A 13,743-nucleotide genomic window follows, 5' to 3' on the forward strand; every position below is an offset into this window, starting at 1 on the left:
TTTGAGCATAAACAGACTTTTGAGCTTATCTATCTCTGGACTATTAAAAGAAAAAAGAAGTTTAATTAAACAAATACATGATCTTTAGAAGCAAGTCTTGCTAAATTTGTTACAAAACTACATAAAACATTGAAAATGTTTCTTCTGTTCTTGTGTGCTATGATTTTCTCCTGAAGCCAAGACAGTTGAAAGTCTGAGTGATAGGCATGAATGGCATAAGCCTTTTTCAGGAATGTATAAAAATTGTGTTATTTTTCCTTTGTGACTTAGTCTATCATCCATCCTTCATGGGGCAGAACTAAGGTAGATAGTAATAAAACTTTAGGGATGACCAAGACTTCTGGGAGACTGAGTTTGCTTGGACTCAAAGGCAGACTGAATTTGCTTGGACTCAAAGGCAAACAATCGACCTAAGTTTAATAGATTTGTCTGCTTTGAGTCTCAGGCAGACTACTGTGTTTTAGGATTGACACATAACGAATAAGTCCCCTGGACTTACAGGCGAACAGGGAGACCTATAGTTTTCTAAGTGTTTCGGTAAACATCATGGGCAAACGGTAGGAGAAGCTGTGATTTTCAAATTGCTTTTGGAGAGGCAAGAACGCATAGAGTGAGGCAGGTTGACCAAATTTTAGAATTGGTACGTGGCCATTAAATTGCCTGAAATTGCAGACAAAGAAGCGTCCAGTACAAAGCCTAACGGGGTTTATTTCAAGATTCTTAAAATACCATTAATGCCCATCCAGACGTCACGATTTCCTAAAATGACAACAAGCCATTTCCTAAAATGCCTGCACTATGTATTGTACTATGCACTATGCACTATGTATAATGTATTTTTTCTTCTAACAACCTTTTCGCCCTAGCATCAGAAAAGGTTCATAAAGCCAGAACCAGTATTGAAGAGCAAAAAAGAAGGAGAGATGACCTTATGATGTCTATATCTGAGATTGAGGAAAAAACCATGGGTCTGTCTTCACAAATCAGTGATGCTGAGCAGAAACTAAGCTTGTTCAACTGTGAAGTCCAGAGGCTAGAGGATTTGGAAAATCAAATACACCTGAAAAAGGTAGTATATTTAATGGTACTGAATAAAATGAAAGTTTGTCAAAGAAAATGATATTAAGATCTTAAAGGAGCAGAAATAAATTAAGCCTAAATCAACTGACGAAAGAATGATTAATTTGCACTAAAAAATAACGAATTATATATATATATATATATATATATATATATATATATATATATATATATATATATATATATATATATATATAGTACCGGGAGCTCCGCAGTTTCGCCGCCAGGCCCCCACACGCGACAGGCTTCTATGTATGGATTCTCATTGTCACTTGTCTTCTAAGCACAGACAATTTGAGCCTTTTATTGGTGTCATGACATTCAAATGGACTTTAAATTAGAAGTATTGCCTTTGTAAAATTCTGTTTTTTTGTACCTTTCGTTTTTTCCTCAGCTTGTCTTTTGTCATTATGAAAGATATATCGCCAAACCTTTGTTTCTTTTAATTGATCAGATAGTGGGACAAAATATTCTTTTTCTTCCAATGATCTATTTACTCCAGGTTTTTGAATTTCAGAGGCTTTGATTTTCAAACAAAGGAACCTTTGTTTCTTTTAATTGTTAAGGTGGTGGGACCTTCTTTTGCCTCGGCTTGTGTTTTCTCATTATGAAAAACATATCGCCGAACCTTTGTTTCTTTTAATTGTTCTGGTGTTGGAACAAAAACTTTTATTTCTACCAACGATTTATTTACTCCAGGTTTTTAATTTTCAAAGGTATGGTAGGCATTGATGGTCTTATCTATATCAAAATCCAAAACCTAATCATTACGCTATCATTTTCAATTTGTTTGGTTCGTTTTACCTCGGTTTGTCTTTCGTCATTATGGAATACTTATTGCCGAACCTTGTTTTTTTTTTTTTTTTTTTTTTTTTTTTTTTTTTTTTTTTTTTTTTTTTTTTTTTTTTTTACAAAAGTATGGTAGGTATTGATGACCTTATCCGTGTCAAAATACCCAACCCAATCATCATCGCTATCATTTTCAATTTGAAACGTTTTGATTCTCACTGACCAGATTGATTTTCATTGACTCTCTCACCTGCTCGTTATCGCACGTCTTCTAACCACGTGTGTCTTTGCTCTTCATTTTCATTTTTAACTTGCTCACATGCTCGGTGTCGCATGTCTTCTCGACTCTGTGTCTCTTTGCACTTCATTTTCATTTTTGACACACCGCCGCTGTTCTTCTAACAGCGTGTGTATTTGCTCTTCATTTTCATTTTTGACATGCACTAATTGTCGTTTTTGCATATCCTCTAACCGCCCTTGTCTTTGCTCTTCATTTCCACTTTTGACTCGTTTTTGGATTTTGATTACTTCAGAAAATTTAGCAATGGCCTTTGCTTTAGCTGCCCATAAAGGTGTTGTCAATTGATGGTGCAAATTTTCGTTTTTTAAGCCTCCCTAAAGGCATTATATAGCTGGTTACGTTCAAACCTGTAGGTCTTATTCACGGATCGAGTTGTTTTCATAAAAAAACAAAAAAAAACTAATGTCAAAATTGTCCGGTATTTTACTAGTTTGAATTAAAATATTAGAACTGATACTCAGACACCAATAAATATTTTTACAGTTTACTTACTAACTTTAGCAATTCTGAACTGAACTTTAAAAAATTCTTTACCTTAAATACTTTAATACCTTAAATACTTTAATAAAATATACCATAAATACTTTCCATTTGTAACGTCGTATGCGCCACAGATACAAAAACGATACATTCACTCTTGTGGTGGGGGGGGGATACTAATATAATTTAAGGTTTTGTCTTTTTTAAGGTTTTTAAATGGTTCTAACCCCTTGTCAAAATCTGTGCATATATTTTTCAATTACCAGTTTTTTGCTTTGTAAGTAATTTAATATAAGCTTCTCCATACATGAAAATCTTCAATTTTTCCACATAAATGTGAAAAGTGTGACAACGTCATTGCAATACTAATGTGTATAAAAGTGACCTGACTCAAATAAATACTTTTTTAAAACACTGATTGTTTACTAAGCTTCAAACTTTTAGTTTTCTTTTCTAAGTTTTTTGAATTGTTATAATCCCTTGTTAAAAATATATACAAATATTTTTACAATGACCAGTTTTTTGCTCAGCAGTTTAATGTAAAATTTTACATGCATGAAAATCATGAGTTTTTAAAAAAATAAAGGTTCTTAACGAATTTTCTCAAAATTATGACCTATCTAAATCGTTTTTTAGGCCAGAACATCCCAGAATGCCAATTTTCCCGAAAAAATACATACATAAATACATATACAATTATTACTCGTTTATGAAGATAGTATATCTATATATATAAAAATAAGTTGTATGTGTGTTATGTCTGTCTGTCCGCATATGACGTCTGAATTATTTCATCATATACCAATTCAAAAACGAATGTATTCAAGCCCGAAGTAGCCGAGTTGGTAACGCGTTATGTTCCAGGTTCTAGGTCCGAGAGGCTGCTGGTTCGAACCTTGGCTAGGTAAAAACTGCAAAAAAAAACTAAAAAGAAAAAACTAAAAACTAAAAAAACTAAAAAAGAGGTAAACACTAAAAAAAAAACTAAAAACTAATAAAAAAAAACTAAAAAAGCTAAAAAACTAAAAAAACTAAAAAAACTAAAAAAGGAAAAAAATCTGAAAAATAAAGGAGAAAAACATAAAAATAAGTTTTATGTGTGTTATGTCTGTCTGTCTTTCTATTTGGATATGACGTCTGAATTATGAATTATTTCATCATATACCAATTCAGAAACGAATGTATTCAAGCCCGAAGTAGCTGAGTTGGTAGCGCGTTATGTTCCAGGTTCTAGGTCCGAGAGGTTGCAGGTTCGAACCTTGGCTTGGTAAAAACTACAAAAAAAAACAAAAAAAAAAAAACAAAAAAGCTAAAAAAAAAAATGTAAACACTACAAAAAAAACTAAAAAGAAAAAAAAACTAAAAAATAATAAAATAACTAAAAAAGCTAAAAAAAACTAAAAAAACTAAAAAAGAAAAAAAAGAAAAAAAAGAAAAAAAAGAAAAAAGGAAAAACTGAAAAATAAAGGAGAAAAACAAAACTAAAAAAAAATAAAAAAAAAAATAAAAAAAAACTAAAAAGGTGAAAACTACAAAAAAAAACTAAAAAGAAAAAAGAAAAAAAAAACTAAAAAAAGGTAAAAACCATGACGACCGGGACACAGGAAATAATGACGACGGGGACACAGGGAATGTTCGATTAGCAATCACCATCAACAAAGCTCAAGGGCAATCATTAGAATCATGAGGTATAATTAAAAAAACTAAACAAAAGGTGAAAAACTAAAAACTAAAAAAAAAATACCAATTCAAAAACGAATGTATATACAGACCGGGACACAGGGAATATAAATGACGACCGGGACACTCAAAGATAAATTACAGACTGGGACACCGGGACACAATTGACGACCGGGACAAAGGGAATATAAATGACGACCGGGACACAGGGAATATAAATGACGACCGGGACACAGGTCTTAAAGTACCGAGAAAGCTACCTGTTGGAACATCAGTCGTTACAGACACCAGAATAAAAGGAGAAAAATGTTTGGGGGAAAGGTAAGGCTTGCATTCTTGGAGAAACAAAAGAAAGCCTTTCTGTGATCGGAAATATCTGCCATTTTTTGCGCCAAAGCTCAACGTCTTGCATCGAATAGTCTGCGTCAGGTAGAATGTCGTTCTGTAGCTCAAGTAAAGACTCCAATTTAATGGTCTTATGATCAACAGGAATGTAAGGATATTGAGATTTGACAAAACATTCTTATGAAGCTCGAAACGTTGTTTCAGTTGTGATATGACTTATTCTGGAAAAAGAAACTTGTAAGATGTTATAATGAGCAAGCAGGTCAGGATTGTTTTTATACATAATCCTTTCACCTCTTGCTCTTGGACAAGTTATCTGGAGCCCTGAAATGTTTAAAAAACACAGATTTTTATAAAAAAAATATAAGCGAAACTTAAAACAAACAAAAATTGCAAAATATAAAGAGCTTAAACTTAAAACAAGCATATATTACAAATTCAAAAGAACAGAAATATTCAAGTAAAACTTAGGAGGATCCGGTGCCTTGAAAGCATTTTTCAAATCTTAATTTTCATGTCTTGTCGGCTGACCGCTACAGAGACGAAGGGCCCATAGGCAAATTCACCCAGCAAACTAGCCATCATTGAGAGCTGTCGAGAATTTATGGTTTGTCTAGTGAGTAGGATGGCAGGATAGGTGTGAAGTTTCTAATGAATGCAAAAGAGCATGTTTCTCTGTTTTAATACCTTGTACCTTGTTGGAGAGTAAAAAAAAAAAGAGAAAAAAAAAACAGTTAAATTCTCCATAGAGGATTTTGATTTATTCGACGATAATGATACTTTGTTTCTTTACTCATTTGAAAACATAGAAAGCAATTTTCTTTTAAAATTTACTCCTAGTCTATTAACCCCCCCCCCCTTGGACAATTCCCCCTCGTGTGGGAATTTTCCCCCTTGGATAATTCCCCTTTCTAAGGGAATTCCTGCTCCATCCGTGGACAAATCCTCTTTGCAAGGGGATTCCATACCCCCCCCCCCCCGTGGACAAAATCACAACCAGAAATTATAATTCTATGTCGTGAAAAGAACCCTGTTATTCCGCCTCCTCTTGTCCCATGTACCCACTAGAGATGCAAGCTACATAGTTTTTAAGTAAATACTTTTATAGTATGGCCAAGTTAAAATGAGGCTAATCAATCCACAGGTTTGAGCTGATTCTCAATCACAACATTGTAATATAATTAAGGTACACAAATTGAAGTTTCAGTTTAATTTTATTTAAAATTATTAATTTAACCCCGTTTTTGGCTATCAGGAAGGCCGAAAGTTAGACTATTTACTAACATATGCCGTATGACCTTAGTCTCGTTATTCTTAGAGATATGGAATATCCACAAACTCGTAGAACGGCTGAGCTAGTTACAATCCAGCTGTCTCTCTGATGTTGTTATCTTTAGTCCTTGGACATCATCTCTCTCAATCGATGCAACATTTTATTTTGGACTCTCACTCCTTAGACTTTGTGGCGCAAGAATACAACGTAAATATTTTGATAAGGCCGGTCTTCGTTGGAAAATTCCCTCTTTGTTGGCTTGAACACTCCAAGTGAGGTGCTTTCTGTTCTTTTTTTCTTCGTATTAAGCTCTTCAAACATCCTGGAATTTTGTTTTTTATGTGCAGGATTTCTTTGAAAAGCAATTAGACCATTAAATAATTTCGGTTTTTATGCAGGCTTTCTTTAAAAAGAACCTTTAAGTATCTTGTATTGTATTGTATCAGATTAACGACGCTTCTTGACTACTAAGGTCCCTGCGTCGGCCGTGCAGTGCATTGCTGCAGCATGATTCGATCTCTGAGTCCCGTATTACCAAGCTAAGGTCAAACCCACTGCGCCACCACAGGACACCTTTAATTATCTTAACAACCGAAATTAGTTCTTTTTAAATTATTTTTCAGTAAAAAAAAAGTTTTCGTTGTTAAGTTCAAAATGCAAACATTGCAGTAATATCCGTTAAGAAACGACATTACCATACGGATGTTGACAAAGGGGGGTTGGTACAGTCACTGACCCTCTTTATGCCTCCAATCATGCATTATAATCATCAGGAGATCCAATCACAAAGATGCAAACAGGTTATCAAAGGCCCGTTTTGGGTAGAAGTGCATAGCAAAAAATCTGTTGAGCCAACGGGCAGTATACTTTAGCGTGGTAGACAAAGTTGGAACTTGGAAATTTTGATCGATTTTTTTTTTTGGCTCGATTAACTGAGATTTGGCAGTCTATAGTAGCTTTGCTTGGAAAGTGTCCAAATAGTCGAAAGCGCTGAATTTCGCTTAACTTTTTATAGACAGGTATCTACACCCGAGCAGGCTTCAAGATTTTGTACTTTTAAAATCCCTGACTTTCAAAACTTTGAAGGTTTGGGGCCACAAAACCCTACAACCTAAAATTTCCTGGGGGATCTCTGCTAGACTGTAGTTTTGTGTGCTTTGCATGGGAGCACTTTCCTGCGGAAGGTAGGGTGGGCTTGGAAATGGAATACGTCTCTGAAAACCTGTCCTCTCTGTACCTTTGTTCCATGAATTTCAACTGCGCCAAAGTACTTTCTTACAGAGGTAGGAGAAGTAGTGTTACGCCTCTGGTAAACTATCACTTTTACGCTGAATGGACTAAGGTACTCACCTCGTAAGCCTAAAACTGCTTGTAGGAAAAACATTAGCCTACCTTTCTGCTGAAAAATGGTGGTAGGGATGGTGGTTTGGAGATCTCAGTCCATTTTTTCCTTCAATTATGTAGTTTGAAACCCTTGCAGAATTCCAGTTGAGATGAAGTATAACATGCATACCTTACGGCTAGAAATCAGACGATGGAGAGGGAAGAAGAGATTGCGTATGGATCAGGCCACAGGCGTGCTTTGGTCCTCTTATTACGCAGATTGGGAATTCATTAAACTATTCTAGCTCAAAAAAGGTGTAACATGCCTGCTTTTCTGCTAAAAGTATTTCAGGGGGGTTTGACGATAGTTGTGGTTTTAATTATACGTATCTAAAATACGCGTAACGTTTCTAGCAAGATATGACATGCCCACCTTTTCTACTAAAATGTATGATTGAAGAACAATCCAATTGCATAATTTGAGGCCCTTGTCCTTAAGGCTGTTTGGGTCATCCACCCTATGAAAGAACCTTTTATGGATCTTTTAATCCTTCCAAGCGTGATAAAATATTGATCAAATACCATAGGGGGCTCTCAGGGTTTAAAAAGGCGCGGGGTATAGGCTGAAAGGCATACAAGAAATATGTCGGAGGCGCATCGCTCTTTACCTATTATTAAAGCATTCTAGTCTTTGCCTTCTAAAATGCTCTCATATAAATACATGTTCTTAGGGTATCAATTTCTAAGTGGATATTCTAAGTCGAGTTCAATAGATAAAGAGTCCTATAATAGCCTGATATTTTGGGACGTAATCACGACGAATATTGAAGTGGTTTCTTACATTTCCTTTTTTGCTCTTTTATTGCTAAAATTTAACAGAGTATAGTTTTTGTACGAGAGTGTAGTTTTTTCTTCCGATAATTTTTGCAATAAATCTCTATAATGTCGATCTTAAGAATTATAATTATCAGTATTATCTTGAAATCCAAGGTTATATAAGAAGCATTGCATCTAAATATAGTGACAAAAAATTGTTGTCAAAGAAGATACTGTCTTTAGTTCTGCATAGTAACTTTCTTATACCTTTCGTTTAAGTTTTTTTTGTTTTTTAGGTTGGAAAGCAGAAGGAAATATTCGTTCTGAATGATCATTTGTACAAAGTTGGTCACGATTTTGCGACTCAAACCCTTTACAAATCCTGTGATATTACTTCTCAGTCACAGCCGTTGGATTTTATTGTAGAGAAACATTTGAAAGGGAAGCAAGAAATTACTGATGCCATTGAAAAGACAAACCTTGATTGTGAAAATCTACGCAAAGGTATGTTACTGTTGTATTAACTAATCGGTTATTAAACTTCAGTTGTTGATAATTGTAATCGACTAACATTGTTAACGGTCTCTATTCCCGATCACGGATGTCTGCACCACTTCATACATTTTGCATAGGCTGCAAAGCAAATACATAATAGTAAAATATTATACTGGCATGTTAATAAATTGAAAGGGAGTAGCCGATCCGGACTAGTCCCAGTTAAAGATAGAAATGGGGTCACAATTAGTGATAAGGAAAAAGTTAAAGAAAGATGGGTGGAACATTTTGAGAATGTGCTAAACCGAGATACAGTTGCAGGAAAAGATATAGATGAAAATGAAAAAGTTTGTGATACCTTGGATGTGAAGGAAGATTTGTTTAGTGAGGAAGAATTGGCGACAGTACTAGAAGGATTAAAAAATAATAAGGCCCCAGGTGCTGATAGTATGATTAATGAGTTCCTTAAATATGGTGGCTCTGAGGTTAGGAATAAGCTACTGAAGATTATGAACATGATTTTTGAAAAAGGGGAAGTACCCAATGATTTTAGGAAAACCTTAATTAAACCACTGTATAAGAAAGGTGACAAGAGTGAATGTCGGAATTATCGAGGCATTAGTCTGGTCTCTGTAGGTAGCAAATTACTGAGTAATATGATACTTTTTAGACTGAGACATGCTGTAGACAAAGTTTTAAGGGAAGAACAATGCGGTTTTAGAAAAGGTAGAGGATGTGTCGACCATGTTTTCACTCTTAGGTTAATAATTGAGAAGTCTCTTCGTTGTCAAACACCTTTGGTCCTTAGTTTTATCGATTATGAGCAAGCTTTCGATTCTGTTGATAGAACAGCGTTAACAAAGGTCTTATCGTTATATGGTATACCAGAAAAATACATTAAAGTGATTTGCGCTATGTACGAGAATAATACTGCTGCGGTTAAGGTAGGAAATGAGGTTAGCAACTGGTTTTGTATTAAATCAGGAGTTAAGCAGGGTTGTGTTCTATCCCCCTTTATATGGATCATTTTGATGGACTTCGTCTTAAGGAGCACAGGAAAGGCAATTGGAGACCATGGAATCAAATGGGGAGGAAGAACGCTCCTGGACTTAGATTATGCTGATGATTTAAGCATATTAGATGAAAGTGTGAGCAAAATGAATGAATTTTTAGAGGTTTTACGAGTTCAGGGTGCTAAAATAGGCTTGAAAATTAATGTTAAGAAGACTAAGTCACTAAGGTTAGGAATAAGTGAAGATGAACAGGTGACCTTAGGTAACGAAAAGATTGATCAGGTTGGGAGCTTCAGTTACCTTGGTAGTATTATTAGTAAAGATGGTGGGAGCAGTGAAGATGTTAAAAGTAGAATAGCTAAAGCTCAGGGTGTTTTTTCACAGTTAAAAAAAGTTTGGAAGAATAGAAAGATAAGCCTACAAACCAAGATTAGAATATTGGAAGCTACAGTGATGACAGTGGTCAAATATGGCTCTGAAGCATGGACACTCCGAAAAGCAGATGAAAATTTACTAGATGTTTTCCAGAGAAATTGCCTACGGATTGTTCTGGGTACCCGGCTGACTGACCGTATTTCAAACAGTAGGTTGTACGAAAAATGTGGTTCAATCCCGCTTTCTAGGGCTATAATGAAAGAAAGGTTGAGATGGCTAGGCCACGTTCTACGGATGAAGGATGACAGATTACCGAAGATTGTCCTTTTTGGCCAACCGTCTGGGGCTACACGGAAAGCAGGTCGTCCTTGTCTGGGTTGGGAGGATGTCATAAATAAGGATTTAAAGGAAATGGGAACTTCCTGGGAGGGTGTAAAGAGGGAGGCTTTAAATAGATTAGGTTGGAGGAGGAGCGTGCGTAGCTGTGTTGGCCTCAGGCGGCTTGGTTCTGCAGTGAGTTATTAGTAGTAGTAGTAGTAGTAGCAAAGCAATTACTTTTGTTCATTTTAAGTTTCAACATGGTCTGTACTTTCATGAAAAAACTTGTCAATTAATATTGCTCGTTTGTAGTTTAAAAAAGTTATATAAGGCTTGAGTATTAAACTCGCATATTTATATGTGTACTCAAGAAAGACAAGAATGAACAACACGAAATTTGTTTTTATTCTGAAGGTGGAAACTATCCACGGTATAATATGTCGTGTAATATCACTATTATAATATGTCTGAAGCTCCTATTGGAAGAAATTGGAGGTTTTCTTCCGCTTTCTATTGTTTACTAACAATATAAACAACCAACTTTCTCTTACCTCGTGGAAACAGATGAATTAGCCAACTGAAATGGCTGGGCCTAATTCTCAGAACCAATTGAGTCTGGTAGGAAATGTAAAAAAATACCAGCTTGGAAATAAACTAGACCTACGTTGTCCGGACAACGTGAAGTGTTGCGGCAACCTTTGTCCGGCTTCACCGACTAAAGTGTTGCGAGAGCAATACTTTGGTTTTGTTTCTTCGATATCGATCAGTAATCACATCATCAAAGGCTATTCCTCAACGTTGAAAAAACAACAAAGTTTATTTGGCACATCTGATACCATTTCTCTACCGCAATCCCAAGTCCGGAAAACCGAATGATAAACTCAGCTGAAATCACGAGCAGAAATGGGTAGAAACAATAGATGGCAGCACTTTCGGACCCGTGGGAAAATGCCACATTTTTGCTTCTGTAAATCTTTCTTTTTTTTCTGTGGAGCTTTCCAAAATTCAATGTCATATTCATCAATCCGGCCTGAGGTCCACACTTTCCGTAAAAACTGCACAGGTTAAACCATTAGGCTACCAGTTTCTGGGAATAAGCTGAGATCGGCAGCATAGGAAAACAAAAACCGGAACAAAACCAAAGTGTTGCTTTCGCAACATAAATATATAGGAAAGAAAATTCGGAGATATTCATAAACAGACAGAAAACAAATTGCGCTCTTAGCTATCATTTACAATTTTCCAGCTCTGTTAGCACTGGAGGGAAACAAGGCTCAGGTCAGTGCCATCTACTTAAATATGGTTGTCTTCTTTTATAAGATAGGGGGATTTACGATAACGGGTTTACGACGAAGGTGATTTCAATGATGCACTTTTCGTTTGGATTTAACGTCACATTGTATTTGAGGAGGTTGAGGCTCTCTTTGAAATTATAAAAAAATCGGTTATCGTTGTTAAAAATTGCTGTTCAGTTAAATCCTTATAAATGTTACTGACCTTACCTCAAAATTCTTCGGTTTTTTTTGTGCTATTTGGGGTGAATACTATAAAATGGTAATTGTCTTTTTCTTGATATCCTTTTCATCCTGAAAAGAACTGTGGCTTTTTACGTCTGTGTATGGTAATTGACCATTTTTTTTCTTTTCTTTTTACTTCAAAACTAGAATACTGGCTCTAACCGTTGTATCTATTTTTTGAGTGTTCATTTTGTACTATTTTAATTAACGTGATATTCAAAGAATGACAAAGAATATGAAGAAACATCTCTTTTCGTAAACGCTTATTTTGCGTCAAACATTCGTGCTTTCTTTCAAAAGAAACAAGAGGAATTTGGTTGTAAAAGGGAAAATAATTAAACAGTGTCAAAAGAAATGTAAGTAATGACAGGGTAAAGAGATTTCTACTTTGCACACAGCTCTGTTCTCAGTTCAGCTTGGAAGGAATTTTGTAATATATCCGAATTCGTGATTTTAAATATTATGTTGTTTGGGAATGTGTAACTTTTCTCTTATGAATTGCAGGGAAGAAAAGTAAAAAATAAAAATAAGAAAATTTATAGAGTGTGTAATTTCAGATTTAAATCATGGTTTTTCAGTCGTTAATGTTTGTTCGCAACGTACAAATAGATGTTTTCCTTTTGCGTCTAAACGACCATATGAGCAACCCCCCCCCCCTCCAAGGGAGTAATTATTTCACTCATTTTGAAATTTACGAAATATTTCCTCTATAAATCTCTCAAGTGAAAGTCTAAACTCACCCCCTGAAATTTTACTTTTCGGAAATATGTCTATATAAAAAGAAAATTATTCCTAAGAAACAGAAAGAATTGATCGAATTGATTAACTTTAATTTAAATTTTCATGTAACAATGTATTCTTAATCGAGGTCTATAAGTACAATGCATATACATTGTATTGTAATTCTTCGTTTCGCAGGTTTTGACTTATTACCAAATTATATGTTTTCTGTACTTTTTTAACCCTATTAATTCAACTATTTTTCCTCTTTGTTCCTTTTTTCCTAATTCCATGCTCCTTTCAAACAGGGAATTTTCAATCTCATTTTCCTTTCTTTCCCCATCTGCTATTTTTTGTTCTTTAATTTAATGATGTCGCAGTATTGCAAATTTGTATTGCTAGAATTTTACGATTAAAACTAGCTTTTCAATTACAACTTTAAGTATAATTTTGAGAAACTCGTATGTGTTTAAACTAAACTCGCAACCGTTCACGAGATATTGCTGATACGTTCTTATTGACAACCAGCATGCATATTATGTCTTTTCATTTAGCTTTAAAGTAACGTAAACTTTCCTTGTAAGTTTCTACTTTATACCCTATTTCAGTCCCAAGATATCCCGCCTATACAATTTTGACAACCTAGATGCACTTACACTATTTTAATTTAGTTCCATAGCAGCAGTATTAGAAGCAGGAGTAGTAGTAGAAGTAGTAGCAAAAGTGGTAGTAATATTAGTAGCCCTGAAAATTTTGGCTTAATGCCCTAAGGTTTGCTTTTTGCTGGGGTATTGTCAATAAACCCTATGATAGCCGACGCGTATCTAGTTTCTTTTGATTTTAGTTCTAGTTCTTAACACTTTGAGAACCATACGATCGTCTCTCAAATGCTGTTCTAGGTGACGGCGTGTAGGGGAAATAGACTTGTTCTTTGAAATTGTTTGAATTTTGCGCCTTAAAAAAAAAGAACCTACCGCTAGTGATAATACATTGCAAGCCATTTAGTATTTGTCCTGGACTTATAGTTAGTATTTGTTTACGTATTGGGCTCTTTTGTATTTTGTTTTCCTCTTTTCAAAGCATTTTTCCATTTACTTTATATTTCAGTCTTGCTCTTCTTCTTCTTCTTCAAAACAGCAGCACACTTTAGGACCCTAATGATTTCCTGACGATAGCATCATGTATATTGTGTTCACATTGAATTTGTTTTAACATGAT

The 13,743-nt window shown here is 34.9% G+C and overlaps 1 protein-coding gene across 1 annotated transcript in view; it reads left to right on the forward strand.

The window, feature by feature from the left end:
* LOC136032776 (uncharacterized) overlaps positions 1-13,743 on the forward strand; it is a 45,890-nt gene that overhangs the window by 16,206 nt on the left and 15,941 nt on the right. The window contains exons 3-4 of the mRNA XM_065713129.1: positions 867-1,069; positions 8,384-8,591. Of these exons, the coding sequence (XP_065569201.1) occupies positions 867-1,069; positions 8,384-8,591 (411 nt within the window). The remainder of the gene's footprint in view (positions 1-866; positions 1,070-8,383; positions 8,592-13,743) is intronic.

The sequence above is a fragment of the Artemia franciscana genome, chromosome 11 (genome assembly GCF_032884065.1).
Source record: "Artemia franciscana chromosome 11, ASM3288406v1, whole genome shotgun sequence".
NCBI lineage: Eukaryota > Metazoa > Arthropoda > Branchiopoda > Anostraca > Artemiidae > Artemia > Artemia franciscana.